We start from the raw sequence: 16,312 nt of genomic DNA, 5'->3' as shown, positions 1-16,312 counted from the left end.
AAATTCCATATTATCATTACCCTTAAAGTTGATTTCCAGGACAGTAAAATATAAATATACTATTATCCTTCATATTGTTCAATGCAAACACTAACCTTGATCTTTTCTTACTGTACATATTTTTCTTTTTGCTAGAATTGCCTATTCTATTCACACACATTACAATGTTTGAAAAAGTATTCTTTGAGATAGGTGTAATTGCTAATAGAAAATCCAGAAATCTTACAAGATTTCAAAGACAAACTGAACAAGAACTGAAAGGCAGAGAAATAATCTATCTTATAGGACAATATCAAGAACCATCAAAATGATGAGGTAGTATTTGATATGATCAAATACTGCTCCTTCCAAACAGAAATATGGCAAGAAACAATAAGGAATCACATTTCTGTGCCTTCGCTTAGAACCTCTCCTTTCCTAGGTGGCCTCTCCCTGAGCCTCCTATGCTCAGAACTCCCAAGGAGGGTACCTATATGATCAGCTTTGAGTATCAGTATAGTTATAAACCAGAGGTATGACTTGACAAGTTGTATGGAACCTTATTAATGTTTGTGTACATGATTTTTATTGACCTGAATTTTACATGAGATGCTTTGTACATAGTTATCATAAAATATCCAATAAGTATAGAACTGCATAAAATAAAATGTCAGTCTTATCATCCCTCACTCCTAAGATATAACCACTATTCTGTGTAACACTGCAGAAATTTTCTGTGCATTACATGTACGTCTTTTTTAAAAAATACAAATATGATTATACTCCTTGTATACTCTCAAAGGACCTGTGCAAGCATTGCCACATTGTACTAAAATAATCGAAGTGTGTAATAACTTGTCTAATGCTTTTCTCCCCAGGACACAAGGCAGCCCTATGAAGGCAGGAGTCACGCCAATCTTTTTCAGTTAGGCTTTCAGCACCATGCACTGGACCTAGTAGGCACTCAATAAATATTTCTGGAATGAACAAAAAAAATACAAACTTCATTTCTTACACTAATTTCAAATGAATGGGGCTTTAATAGATATGGTTCAACAATTAAAAGTTTAATTAAAATTTTTATACTGATAATATTCAATACTGAAAAATATATATAACATAACATTATTATCCTATTTCTTTTTGGAGCCAAAAGTAAATCTGTTTGATAATTATGGATTGTACATAACCAACTAGTATTTGTTTTTTATTTAAGTCATCTCAATTTGAGAACTAATGTAAGCTGCTAATCAGTTTTGGCTACACCTTATGTCATCCTACTTTACTAGAAAATATTTATGGTAAAAGAGCTCTGTTAGCCAGATTTAGTTTCCATTTAAATTACTAAAGTAATTCATTTATCCAATGACAAAAAAGCTACCTGTATTTAGACTGACTGAACAAAAATGTATACATACAAAAAAGATGTTTTAGATACTCATTATATTGTTTCCCAAATACTATTTGCTTGAATGTCATTCAACCATAGTTCTTTGATGTAAACTTTTTCTGTTTTTTCAATAGTCAAAATGGATCTTTGAACTTTCACAACTAACCAAAAACGTGTCAAAAAAGAAAAAAAGAACTTCATTTTAAGACAACTTATTAACACGTATGTAATATTTTTCAGAGTACTTTCAATTAAAAAATTAAAATTTTAAATAAAAGGGAAATACTATACCAGTTTTTTGTTTGTTTTTAGATAAGTAACCCAAAGCTTCCAAAGGTGATACAACTTTGTTAAAATTAAAATAGTGAATTAAATCTTGGATCAGCATTAGGAGTCCACTCTCTTCATGTTTGAGCTAGATCTCTTTGTGCTGCGCCAGACTGTGAACTGGCCACAAGAGGCACTCTCACTGCAGCAAACCTCAATGGCAGAGAAAAACTATTTTTACTTTCAATACCTTTAAGAGAGTATCATTTGGATAAATTCTCCAATGTTGCTGAAAATGCAAACTCTCCTACAGTATGATAGAATCATCATCATAGGGAATGCAGCAACTGACAGCCTTTACCTTCCTGATGAATATGGTCTCAGAGACCCATATTCTGCAGAATTACAAAGTAGTTCAAGAATTGAAAGATTACAAAGTAGGAAACAAAAGATAAACATAAAAACTTCAGTGAAATTGTACCAAAACAAAACTAATGTTATAAAAATGTTTACAAATGAATTTTCAATATCCGTCTCCATAATGCTGGGACTTAAGTACAAACTAAATGAGAAAGAGTAAAGATAATATTTATATAAATTTTGGAATCATGGTCACTTGGAAACAACCAGTCTGTACAGCAGTAAAAAGCATCTGACCCACAGAGAGTGAAAATGCACAGTACAGGGGTATATCAGTGAAAAACCAAGTTGAACTTTTCCAACATTTAATTGACTAAAATAAACTCCAGAGGCCAGTTTCACATGAAATGGAGGACTGCTAATTAACAGTCCCAAAAGTATTTAATGTTTCATGATTATTAAAGGAATCTTTTCTTGTAGAACTAAAAAGTGAGTGTGCACGCATGTATGTGTGATTTTTGCCCCTATCATTCACCTTAAAAAATAACGATAATATCAAGTGTCAGTAGGCAATTGAAACAACTGGAATTCTCATACTTTGTTCATGGATACAGAAATTGGTTTAGAAAACTGACTGGCAATATATACGAAATTTACATATAACCTAGCGATTCTATTCTAGAATTAAGTGCTCCAGACCTGTAAGTGATTACATCTACCAAAAGACATGTACAAGAATGTGTATAGCAAGAAGATTCACAATAGCCAAAAATTAGAAGTAACCCAAATAACCATCAATAAGAGAATTACTATATAGCAATAAAAAGAATGAATATTCATTTATGAGATTACTACATAGCAATAAAAAGAATGAATTACTGCTAAATGCAACATGAATGAATCGCATTGATACAATACTGAGCAAGAGAATTCAGACACAAAGGAGTTCATATTATTAGGTTGAGGCACAAGTAATTGCAGTTTTTGCAATTATTTTTAACCTTTTAAACCGCAATTACTTTTGCACCAACCTAATATATATGATTCCACTTATATGGAGTTCAAGATCAGGCAAAACTAACCTATAGTAATAGATATCATAATAACAATAACCTCTGTGGAAGTTGAGGTAAAGGAAAGTATTGAGTAGGAGGACACATAACATAATTTCATTCAGCTGACATTTAAAATATGTGCATTTTACTTTATATAAATTATGACATAAAAAAAGAAAGACTGAAAAAAGGAAGAGAGGAGAAAAAGGAAGAGGTTTTGCTAATCAGAAGTTTTGCCCAATTATCTCTGGCAACTCATTTAAACTCTTCAAAATTGTTTTCTCATCAATAAAGAAAAATAATACCAGCCCTACCAAATTAAAAAAAAAACACGCTGCTACTCAAATTTGAACTCAAATCAGTTTCTATTAAGCATGAAACAATTCTAAAGTATACTATTTTACTACCATTTCATATTCAGGAACTAAAATACATATATAAGCCCAAGAATTCACTGGAAGTTGGCTTATTAAAAACGATTAAGAATCTTTACCCTAGCATCAATCAGGAAGACTCCAAGTCTGTTAGCAAAAACTTTCCTGCCATGTGTGTTCCACTCTTCCTCAACTATCTGTAAATCACCCATTGTCAATTCTGAAATCTAATATCACTTCCCCCCTTTTCTCCTTTATCCAAAAATATTTTGTACACCCAATGTTGCCTCACGGTCTTTGGAATTTTCATTCTTATGTGAATTCCCCATGTGCATGTACTAAACATTTGATTTCTTCCTGTCTCTGTTAATTTGATTATTAGCCCAGCTAGAAGAACTTAGAAGGTGGGAGGGAAACCATTAATTTTTTTTTAGTCCCCATAACTTCAAGTCATATTGACCTCATGTGAGGGCAGGAAAAAAATTGAATTACAATTCTCTCTGTTTTTGGCATTATGAAGTGGGAGATCCAAATTTTGTTCTAATCCTATTTGCCTTGTAGTTACTAAAAAGGACATTTCTCCCAGATTCTTACATTAGATTTGTTGTCATTTCTAGTTCCTAGGTTTCAGGGTTTAAAATTTTTCTTCCTATTATTGCCATTTTAGGTGAACTTAATGTTTATTGTTTTCATTGTTCTTGTTATATAAAAAAATATAGGCTCACGGTAGAAACTTTGGGAATGAAATAAATGAAAGGTAACTAAGAATCGCCTCTAATCCTATCACCAATACTTACAATTCTTAACATTTTTAAAACATCTCTTTTTCCATAAACATGCATTAAGACTGGGAGAAAATATTTGCAAAAGTCACATCTGAGACTGTTATACAAAATATGCAAAGAACTTTTAAAACTCAAAAATGAGAAAACAACCTGATTATAAAATGGGCAAAAGGCCTAAACAGACACCTCACCAAAGAAGATATACAGATGGAAAATAAACATATGAAAAGATACTCAACATCACATATCATTAGGAAATTGTGAATTAAAACAACAGTGAGAAACCACTGCACACCTATTAAAATGGCCAAAATCTAAAACACCATCAATAATGAACACTGTCAAGAATGTGGAGTAATAAGAACTTTCATGCATCCTGGTGTGAAAGGATTTCAATCTAAAATGGATCAGAACAAGGCCTTTGAGCTGCGGCCCTTGAGCCGCTTCTCTTTGTGCTCGGGCCCACTCCCAATTCTTTGGAGTGTACTATCTCTTCTAATAAACTTCTTTTTCACCACTTTAAAAAAAGTAAATAGACAAATAAATAAAATGGATAGAACAACATGAAATGGAGACTGTCGCACTGCCCTCAGAAGAATAGAACTAGGAACCAAGAAACTGATTTCTATTAAATGCCTGATTTATAAGAGACCGAGACTTATCGCTTAACTAATGAACATCACCCCAAATCTCTCCCCATCCTCAAGACGATGAAATTACTGTTTAGACTCTAGCTGTACTCCCCCAGCTTTGTACTCCTTGCCTATAAATATAACCGGCCCCAAGCCCTCAGTGGATTTGCTTGCTACAGCATGCATTTGCCGAGTTTCAATTCATCTGCTGTTACTGAATAAACTCAATTTCCGGTAAAGTGAAAGAAAAAAAAGATCCTCTAGTCAATACTCATAAAATACCTAGATTAAATTAACACCTAAATTAACTTAAGTAATTAAGTCTGAGATTTGTCTTACGAAAAAGGAATTTCACTACTAATTTACAAATTTATAAATCTCCTTCAAGTATTGCTTTCAATCTAATTTGCCTAGTCATGTAATCAATTACATGACTACTGGGATTCTATATTATGAGGAAAAATTACTGTGGACTTAAGAAAATATGATTTAATTTATAAATTATTGCTTTGTATACAACTTTGAAGAACACATCTCATGTACAATATTAAGTTACTTCATGATTGTTGGTGCTATACTTTGGAAATGATATGTAAAAAAAGTCTTGTACTGAAATTTGTTACCATTTGATTTTCTTTAGCATTGCCAGAATGTACCTCCAGGTAATCCTTCCAAAAATCTGATCACAAAAACAAAATTCGGAGGTTCTTATTTTTCCTCCTTTTCTTAACACTCATTCTGTGCATCTATCTTAATGACCCCCAACATTTAAAATGTATTCATTTTGTGATAAGAAGATAAAAGGCGGTGGAACAATGACAATCATCCAAGAATTGCTCTAAATAACAATGCTCATGAACTTGCGCAAAGACATATAATTGATAGTGAATGACTTGGAGTCCTCACAGACTACAACTCACCAGCTACAGTAGACAATTATCAGCCCTGAAAGATGTGAACTACTGATGCAGCCCACTCATGTCAGCTACTTGTGCAGCACTTTTGATGTACTTATCAATAAAGTAATAAATACCTAAATTACTAAAGTACTCTACCCCTTCTTCAAGACTAAGAAGTGTCACATCAGCACAGCATTAAAGCAAAAACAAAAGCCAAAGAAGTAAAACGAACCTCCTATCTACAAGGATATTAGAACTACCACAGAAGCAATTTAAGGAATTTGGCCAAAAGCCAAAAAAGTTAAGTTTCTAAAATGTTGTTATTATGTGCTAACACATGAATGCATCTTGAAAACACTATGCTAAGTGAAAGATGCCAGTCACAGACAATCACATCCTATATAATTCATTCATGAAATGGCCAGAAGAGGCAAATCCAAAAACAGAAAGTAGAGTAGTAGTTGCCAAAGGCTGGGAGCAGAAAGCAAGAATGGGGAATGTGTACAGATAGGGTTTCCTTTTTGAAGTGTTGAAAATGTTATAAAATTAGATTGTGGTAATGGTTGTACAAGTCTGTAAATATACTAAAACCTACTGAACTGTAAATAGATATATTTTACGGTTGTGAAATATATTTCGATAAAACTGTAAAAAAAAATTCAATACAACTGAAAATTTACTTACTCACTCATACTTGCCACATTTCCGAGTGCTCAATAGCTATGTGTGGTTAGTGGCTACCATAACGGACAGTGCAGATATACAGAACATTACCATCATCATGGAAAGTTCTACTGGACAGAACTGCTCCAGAACAGTAAAAGACAACATAAAATAAGCAATAGAAGAGCCTGGCAACTTAATCAAGTTACTTTACTACCAGTAAAACAATATTCATCTAGCAATAACTGATGTTAGACTAGGTCTACAATAAAAATAGCCAGAGAACAGACACCGGTCAAATGCAGGAGCTAGGAGTCACCCTGTGCCCCTACACACATGTATAAATGAAGCTGTGCAAAGGAAAAAGAAAACAAACAAACAAACAAAAATTTCCCAGATTCTTTATAAATCCTCCAAATTTGTGAGAGATCACAGTATTCCTCTTTTTGTCAGGGCATCAGCACAACAATCAACTTTCAAGACGGTGTGGCTTCCGATCGATCCTTCGCATACAAGAACCAGTAAAGAACTGAACACAGTTTAAGGTAAGTACATATGATTTGATGTCATTTATTATTTTCACACTTAGGCAAAGACAATTAATGCATTTTAAGGAAATTCCATTCATGTAATGTCATTTAAATAAAACCTTTGTAATTATGATGATGCTTCCACGGCCATTTTAAAACTTAAGACTGTTGTTGGGTTATGTTTATTTTGCATTTTGCAGTGTAAAACTTTTTGTGTTTTATACTGACATCAAGTGGCAATATTGTGTAAGGCACTTTGCCAAACTGCTTTTGCATGCTCTCTGAAAACCTAAAGGAATTTTAAGATAGAATGTCAGTATTTTCAAAAGTCTGAGTAGGTTATGAGTTTTGAATGCCTAACGATCCAACTCCAGCACAGTTGCCGCAAAAGTAATTCTCTCAGTAAGTAATTCTTTAGTGGTTTTGCCACTCATTAGCTGAATGACCTTGAGCAAACTGGTGTGCTTGTTAGTGCAGCCCCACTGTTCATAACCATAAAACATAGCTTATAGTAAGAACTATGTCAAAGAGGGAGTGTGAATATTCTGGAGATGTGAATGTAAAATGAGTAAAACAGTGCCAGGCACATAGTGAAAGCTCAATTAAGTATTAGCTACCATTCAGATTCCCCTATTAAAATACAACTAGCTATCAAAGGAACGCTAACACCCTCAACTTACTGAAGTTGATCGCCATTTGAAAAAGTAAGAACCTTCAGTAAGAGTCAGAGAGCATTTTCAGATTTGAAGGGCACTAAAGGAAAAAGTGGAAAATCAAAGGCAATCTTTTCCTTACTTACAATCACCCCTGATGCTAATTTCTTTTGGGATGTATGTGTATGAGTCTACTAGATAAACCACTTTGACTAATGTACTGCCAATTCAATTAATCAGTTTTCTTTTTCCAATACAATGGACAGAAAAGAGCAAAATAAGAATGTCATGTCACCAGAGCGTGTACCTCATTATCTAAGCTTTGATAACTTACAAACATTTTAACAACCAGTCAAATTAATTTATAAGACATATGATCTAAAACACCTTTTGAAAAATTTACCAATAAGTCTAATACACTAGTTAAACAATTTTTCAAACTGGTGAAAATCATATAAAACAAAGATTCCCAATTTAATTATCTGCTTATGTCTGAATATCTAGACTTCGAACTCACTACCTCCGTCCCCGTCCCCATCCCCCCCCCCCCCCCCCAAGATTGCTCACCTAGTTGTTCTGATTCCATTTCAGAAGGCTAATGGCCATATTCTGGCCTAAAACACTGTATGTCAAATCCTTCAACCCATGCCCCAAAAGAAGCCCCTCTCTTGGCTTTGAAAATGGGTTCTGCTGCCATCTATAGTATCAGACTGACAACACATAGAGGTACATTTCATGCAGAATAAGGAAGTATTGGTAATTAATATGGACATTAAATGGTTTCTACAGAGTTTCATCTAGGTCTAATATAAGCAGGTTGTAGACCCTATCTAAAGATGTTTTCCAGTTTCCCAGAGATATTCCCAACAAATGAAGTTAGATGCACCTCACCTACATTTCTAACTCCCCCCCCTTTCTCTCAACTGACTCCAATCATGCCAGCCCTTACTTGTCACAACTTATTAGCAGTTTTTGAGCTATTCTGAGTACCTCAATAAAGTTAAACTATTCCCAAATAGGGAAAATAACTCTAACCAAGAAAGGAACTTGGGGACACATGATTAGTTTTAACCTTTAAGCTTTTGGCTCGACAAAAAAAATGTACGGAGAGAATGGCCAAAAAAAGTGTGTGGGGGCTGTTCTGGCCACCATGTAGCCCCACATAAAGCCTTGAGCAACACAGTACAAGTTAACAAGTTTTAGTGCCATCGGATAATTGAACTGTTTTTCAAATGCTTGATGAAGTGACAACATGTCTATTAGACAGATATTAGCTTATCAGACAAATGAAGCTTGAAGAGAGAAACTTTACAATTATTCGCTCCAGTTGTATATCTGAATTTACACTCTTGCTTTGACTCTCATGTCTGGGACAAAGTGGCCTGAAAAGAAGAGCAACAGAGAAACTCAAGTCTCATGTCTACCCTAAAAAAGGTGATCACTATAGACCATAAATGTTTAGATATAGTTTTCACAATACCATTAACCTAACGGGAGGTGGGCTCAAATACATGGATTTACATTTGGGGAACTAGTAACCATCTTCAAATTTTTAAAGGTCTCTGACTCAAAATAACTTATATTCAGGGTGTTAGGAGGCCAGTGAATTAAGAAGGAATGTACTTACATCACTTGAAGAGACTGTTCCTGTTTCAGCAGGGACACCGCTACCACGCAGTTTCTATTATGAAATAAATAACTTATTACTTAGTTTTGTTTTTAATTTTATCCTAATGTATCAGTGTATGAAAGGGACCTAAGCAAATTTTATAATTGTTTTCCTAATCCTACTTAACGGAGTATCATCTAATAAAAAGCATGGGTGATATGAAATATTCTAAACATCATTACATTCTTCCAGATAATGTCTTAATAAATTATTAAAGATGGAACAATAATAAACCAAACACTAAGCTCTAGCTAGATTTCATAAGTGAAGCTGGTGTAAATTTCTAAGTCTCAGAATTTACTATCTGAATTACTTTTCCAATAAGACAACTATCTTAAGCTGAACTATCTGTACCATATTCTGTGGTAAAGCTTTCGAAATAGGTGCCTGATGATGGGTAGATACTACACAAAACTTAACATGTGATTATCCACAGCAATGCTAACAAGTTATAATGAAAATCAAAATCTCACGTTATAGAAAAATGAACAAAGAAATTTGAAGGTAGAAAGCCAAATGCTGAATATGCAAGAAAAAAGCGATAGTGAATTTCTGAAAAGAAATTTTTTTATTTTGTTTTATTCAGTAACTATTATCTAAGTGTCAGGCATGAACCCCCATAACCCAAGTATAATGCTTAAACTACCAAAAAAGGCTCTTAAATGACTGCAAGCCAAAGAACAAAATATCTAAACTTGCAACTAATTTGGATTTTTGAAAGTTTATTTCTATTAGAATCAGAAGTTATGATCCTTTTTATGAGGAGAAAACATGACATAGAAAAAGAGACATTCCAGATACAGTGTTATCATGTGACATTTAAGCAAAGTATCAAATAAAATCCCAAATAATCCTATGTTTCATTCTTTAGAGAAGAAGTTGGTAATCTGATCCTGATAAAAGGCTATGGAAGAAGTGTCTGCCCACAGCAAGAGAAAAAGTGCAATCCAGAGCCCAGCAGAAGCAGTGACTAGACTCTGAGAAGCAAAGCCAAACAGGGCCGGGCCATCTTGAAGAATCACCCTCCAGAAGGGCTCGCAAAGCAGAAATCCCGTATCATTATCAAACAAAGCCAAAGACTCAGTGATAAAAAAGAGTGCGCTAGAAAGATATAGAAGAGGTCTTCAAGAGTAATTATTTAATGCCAACAAGCTCAACTCTAATGAAAACTGTTCTAGACACTGAAATATTTGCTTCCACTACTGACGATAGAAATATTTCCCCCAATTGCTCGACAAGGTTACAATCATAGACAGTCATTCCAAAAGTGACAAAATGTCTGTGAGACACAATATAAATGTTACTCCTATGAGGAATAGTCTAAGATGAAACAACCCAAAATGTTTGTGGCAAACTACAAGTATACATTCTTTCCTACCAATTTTCATTTTATGAATCTAGCTATAATAGAGCCTCATTACTACACTACCATAAAGCTAAAGTAACAGTAAGCAGAATGAAGTTTGCTCAAAGGAAGAATTAATTTCAAAATAGAAAAAAAGGGGGGCAGTGGTGTTACTTATTTAACGATGATCCCAAGTGATATATACTTAGAAATTTAAAATCTCATCCTCAAAAGATGAGATTTTCATGTTCTAAATAACTTGTTTTTGAAACACCTCACAAACACCAAAATCTGCAAACTTGTGGCTCTTGTAAAAACACTTTTAAAAACTAAGCCAAAAAGTGTTAAAATTTATGATATTGACATTAAAAATACTTAATTTTGTTCAAAACACTCCAAAATATCCTTATCCAAATACAAAAAGCAATTAGGCTCCCCCCAAAAAAGACAGGCAATGATAAGACAAAAAATAAATCTAAGCAAATGCCATGGTGTCTTAATTTCTTATGCTTCAAATTAAAATCTATTAAAATAATAAAATCTCTAAATCTAAATGACAACTTTCCAAAAATGTATTTCAAATAGACATATATTTGTAATCTAACACTGATAACACAGTAACCACCAATATTACTTCCCCAGTCCCATTCCTCCATGTCACCCATCCCCATACCAAAATCTCATTCTCTTCTACCTTTTCTTCCCCAAAATACTCCTTCCCCCACACCCCCACCATCAGTTCACCCTTTTCTGATGATCATTCCCAGCATGTCTCCCATTTACCACCTAATACTTAGGCACTGAAAGACTAAAAGAAAGAAATACTCCGCTGAGCCCTCACAACTGTCCTGTCTTTTGCCCTGTTCTAGGGAACCATGAAGACAAAAACAGAAAACTTGCCATTTTCCCAGCCATTAAACCAGAAAGCTATCTTCCTCCATGGGGAACTAGAGCTAGAGAGACCTGAAATCAACAAGATGACCAATAAGCAGGCTTCATATTTAACCTTAGGCCTAACTGTTCAATCCCGCAGTGATACAGTGAAATCCTGAGGAGTCACTGGGCGAGACAGTTATGTCACTCTGGACCGAGTAGCTCCAGGCTTACCCAGGGGCACCTAGAAGCCTGGTACTAACTCTTGGCCAAGACTAGGGCAAGTGGATTGACTAATGATCTATAATGTGCTAGTTGTAGTTTGAAACGCCCCTGGTGGCACCCAAAGCCAGTTTGTTTATTGGTGTAACTGGTTAGACAGTTTAGCCTGGTTGTGTGACCAAAAGGGCATGAAAAGATCACACTAGAAACTTTTGGGGAGCTCTCTCCAAACCAACATTCCTTACACAAATCTTAGTGGTTCCCAAGGCAGACGTGGGAGCTGCACCTGGAGGTCTCTCTGCCCCACTCTCCCCCACTGTACAGTTTCTTTTCCTTTCCTATTAGCCTGACATGAGTATGCTCTTTGGAGTTGTAAGAATCCTTTCAATCTCTGATCTGCGTGATCTCAGCAGCCACCTGAAGGAAGGTACTCCCTGCCCACTGAAAAGCATGAATGGAAAATCCCAAGTGGCAGAAAGGACAGAAACACTTCAGTTGAAGCCAGTCAAAGAAAGAAAAAGTGAAGCATACCACCATACCTAAGAGTAGTTTGCCTTTCTTATCTAGTTCAAAATGGCATTATTTTAATATAACATTTTTGTAAATTCACATAATTAATGTGAATAATTAACTTTAAATATCTTACAATTTTGTCAATTATACCACAGTAAATCTGAAATATATATACACACACACACACACGTGCACACATACACACACACACACACACACACACACAAGTAGGCACTATAAAACACTGCTTCACACACAAACCCAATTTAATACTCTTTCAGTACTTTCTGAAAGCAAGTCAGTGGTTTAAATAAACACTGAAACTCGAATTATTCAGCAATTATGTGAAATTAATAATTATACATAAGAAATGTCCTTCACCTGTGAACTCAGCTGAGTTTTTATCCAGTTGAAATAGTAATTTAAGTCACTGCCTTCCATCAGTTCTTTTCCCCAGGCTGCTAATTTGGCAATAATTCTTGCTGCCTGAAAAATAAGAAATACATCTGAATACTACATGAATTCTAAAAATCACATCACATACCTTAAAAACCAGGACTAGTAACCATTTTGCTGCATGATTTTTTTAACACTCAACTCCTCAAAAAATAATAGTTAATATTTCATTTTTTAAGATATATTTTAAATATAGTTCAAAATGTATTTTCAAGTACTTCCATTAAAGTGAACCAAAATTAGTTGTTAAATTAAGAATTTCATGGCATTCCCTGTATTATTTTGAGTTTTAAAAACAAGGTTGAGATTTATTAAAAGACCAGCAAAAATCAAAAGAACACAGTCAACTTTCTCAGCAGCAGACTTTCACCAATATCATTTGCCAGAGTTCTGAGTAATCGCTGAAACAAACTGCGAGCTAATACCTTGCTCATTCTAAGCCCCTTGTACGTTCTCATATTTAAAAATCTGTATCATGGTATAAAACATATCCTAGTATTAAACAGCCATCTCTTGATATATAAAAACATGTAAACCCTTTTCTCCTCATTCAAAGGCTTCTTAATTTTCTTCAAGCTATAAAACTAATCATAATTTTTTTTATTAAATAGGCAGAATATGTATGAGGTGTGACCAAACAATATGGTGAATGCTTAAATAAAACAAAATGTATTACAGTAAAAGACCGTTGCTATTAATCCCCCTCACTTTGAAAACTTATCCCATCGTTCTTGCCACTTCTGAAGCAGTTCTGAAAGTCCTCTTTCATGAGTGTCTTTAGTTGCGCTGTCATGGCTGACTCAGTGTCCTGAATCATTTTGACTTTGGAGAAGAGCCAGAAGTCGCATGGTGCCACACGCAGTGAATAAGGTGGATGAGGACACACATAATGTTTTTATTTGACAGAAATTGCTATCTACCAGAAGCGATGTGTGACACGGAGTGTTGTCATGATGGAGGATTATTTATGGCACACTTTTAAACACACCTTCTCTCAACTGCAGCTCACACCTGACTGACTGCACCAAACAAGTTGAAACTTGTCACACACTGTTACTAAGGTATGACGCGCTGCTTCTCGTATTGGAGAGCCCTGTCTTTCCGTTGGATGGCACTTGGCAGCAGCATTCACTGTATTTTGTGATCACAATGGAAAGGATCTGTGTCACACATCACTTCTGGTACAGCAATTTCTGTCAAATAAAAACATCACAATGTGTCCTCATCCACCTTATTCACTGTATCTGGCACGGTGCGACTTCTGGCTCTTCCCCAAAGTCAAAATGATTCAGGACATGAAGGCAGCCATGACAGCGCAACTAAAGACACACAAAAGAGGACTTCCAGAACTGCTTCAGAAAGTGACAAGAACGATGGGATAAGTGTGTTCAAAGTGAGGGGGAGTGTTTTGAGGAAGATTAATGGCAAAGTGTCTTTTACTATAATAAGTTTTTTTATTTAAACATTCACCATATTTTTTATCACACCTCGTATATCAAATTATCATGTTGCAACTAAATATCTTATAATTTTATTTGTCAATTATACCACAATAAATCTGAAATATATATATATATATATATATATATATATATATATATATATATATACATACACACACACAAAAGTAGGCAGTATAAAATACTACTTCACACAAAACCCAATTTAATATTCTTTCAGTACTTTCTGAAAACAAGTCAGCATTTCAAAACTCCAATCATTCAGCAATAATTAATCCAAGTAGAGAATGGAAGGCTGAGGTTAGCTAACCCCAAAATAATTCCTGTGCTGGTGGACTGATGTTTGTTCTTATACTTAGATACAGCTGAGCCAAGTGACGGAAGCATACTTTCAAGGTCAGAATGTCAGGCATTCAAGCATCATGGCATATCTGGAATTCTACACCATGGAGGGCTAATAGTGCACCTTGACTCATTCACTAAGTTGTGACATGTGGACATTTTGATTTGTCTACCAAAGTGAATTCACAGATATATTTCTACTTTAAAGTGGCCTAACTTTCACAAAATAGGTAAGTGACTTGAAAAGATTCCTATAAGGAAACAGGGGTTGAAAATATTATCAGCAATGTAAGCACAATCAAAATGGAAAAGACAAACAAGAGATTTGACATTTCTACTCCCAGCATAAGATTGTCATCAGCACATGGTAAACCAATGACAATCTGACCCTCAAATTTTAAAAGATTAGCCAAAAGTAACTGAAATCATAAAGAAATAAAAACATGGATTTGGCTACATAATTAATGATGAACCTTACCCTAAATTTATATTTGGTCTGTAATTTATTTGTCAGTTTTATTGTAAAACCATCAAAATTAGGAAGACATTTAAACCTGGCATCCAGACAATGAAAACAAGCTGCTACAATTTGAAAGAAAAACATATATTATTGTTTTTTTTTAAATATTCTTTAAAAATAGAGTTTATTTCATAAATCTTCCTTTTTAACTTCTCTTTTCCTAAATGTTTTATAATATACAATACATGAATATATTAATACATAAATATAGATATATAAGGAGAGAGGAGAGAAAGAGAGAGAGAGAGAGAGCGTGAGAGAGAAAACACACATGCCCAAATTATTTCACTGACAGTGGTTCTTGATTTGAAAAATTTAGACATCTACTGAAATGAGCAGCTTCAGGAGCTCCCCCCCCCCCCCCCCCCCCATTAGAGCTCACTCCACATCGGGAATAGAAGAGGCTTGGTCAGATTTATACTCTCAACTCTCCTCTCATAGCTTCTCCACATACTCCTTAAAAGATTCTTCAGTGTTAAGGCTTCCAATGATAGGCTTTCAGGAAAAGTTTAAAACAGGAGTGTAGTTAAGATATTAAAAAGCAATTAATAATTAGTTAATTAAAATAATAAACACAGTAGCTGCTTCAGAGCAATATTTAATTTCTATAGTAAAATCAGGTTAATCCTGTCTTAGATATCCAGCGCTATTTGTACATGTGAATTACCAGGCTTTTATGCTAATGAAATCATCATCATATTCTATAAAACTTTAACTGTATCAGAGCAACCCTATCTCCTTTGTCTTTCCCATATCCCCACATTATTAAACACCAATAAGGAAACATAGCTGTGAAAAGTTAACATCACAGCAGTTACTACTCTGGGAACTGGGAGGTTACCCAGTCATAAATGGTCCAGGTGTGTTTCTTCCCTAAATCAGAAATTTGATCAAGTCAAAATTTACCATATGAACAGTGAAGAGATCCTGGCGATTCAACATTGGCAGAAAGTAGGACCACGCAGTGTTCTTGCTACGTTTAGCATAGTCAAAGAAAATGCTAACACGCTGATGATTTTCCTAAAAATGAAAGAAATAGTATCACTAATCAGAATGTATTTTCCTAAAAAATGTAACAATTGTGTACTGCTTCTCAACCTTTCATTTTATGTCCCATCAATCCATGTGTTTTCTTTTTCCAGTATGTATGAGATTTGTCCCCATGTTATTATTATAGGGTAGGAGGTGGTGATCGAGGCAGGGATAGATATTTTAAAAATAAAATCACCTTTAACTATTATGATTAGTTTAATTCAAGTGAGCCAAGATAACAGATCCCAGCCCTGCATGGTATAACACTCTAAGTTACATTTCTTCTCAGCCTG

General features: G+C 34.5%; 1 protein-coding gene across 2 annotated transcripts in view; it reads right to left on the bottom strand.

The window, feature by feature from the left end:
* ATP6V1H (ATPase H+ transporting V1 subunit H) overlaps positions 1 to 16,312 on the bottom strand; it is a 154,019-nt gene that overhangs the window by 122,795 nt on the left and 14,912 nt on the right. The window contains exons 5-7 of one of the 2 annotated variants that reach the window (XM_019729824.3): positions 15,894 to 16,007; positions 12,591 to 12,695; positions 9,215 to 9,268 (exon numbers count right to left, since the gene is read on the bottom strand). In XM_019729824.3, coding sequence (XP_019585383.1) covers positions 9,215 to 9,268; positions 12,591 to 12,695; positions 15,894 to 16,007 — 273 coding nt within the window. The remainder of the gene's footprint in view (positions 1 to 9,214; positions 9,269 to 12,590; positions 12,696 to 15,893; positions 16,008 to 16,312) is intronic. The other variant, XM_019729826.3, reaches the window with a different exon arrangement.

The sequence above is a fragment of the Rhinolophus sinicus genome, chromosome 7, assembly GCF_057876585.1.
Source record: "Rhinolophus sinicus isolate RSI-liver-muscle chromosome 7, RSI-T2T, whole genome shotgun sequence".
NCBI classification, from domain to species: Eukaryota; Metazoa; Chordata; class Mammalia; order Chiroptera; family Rhinolophidae; genus Rhinolophus; species Rhinolophus sinicus.
Note: the sequence above shows the minus strand (reverse complement) of the source record. Positions and strands in the feature narration are given on the sequence as shown.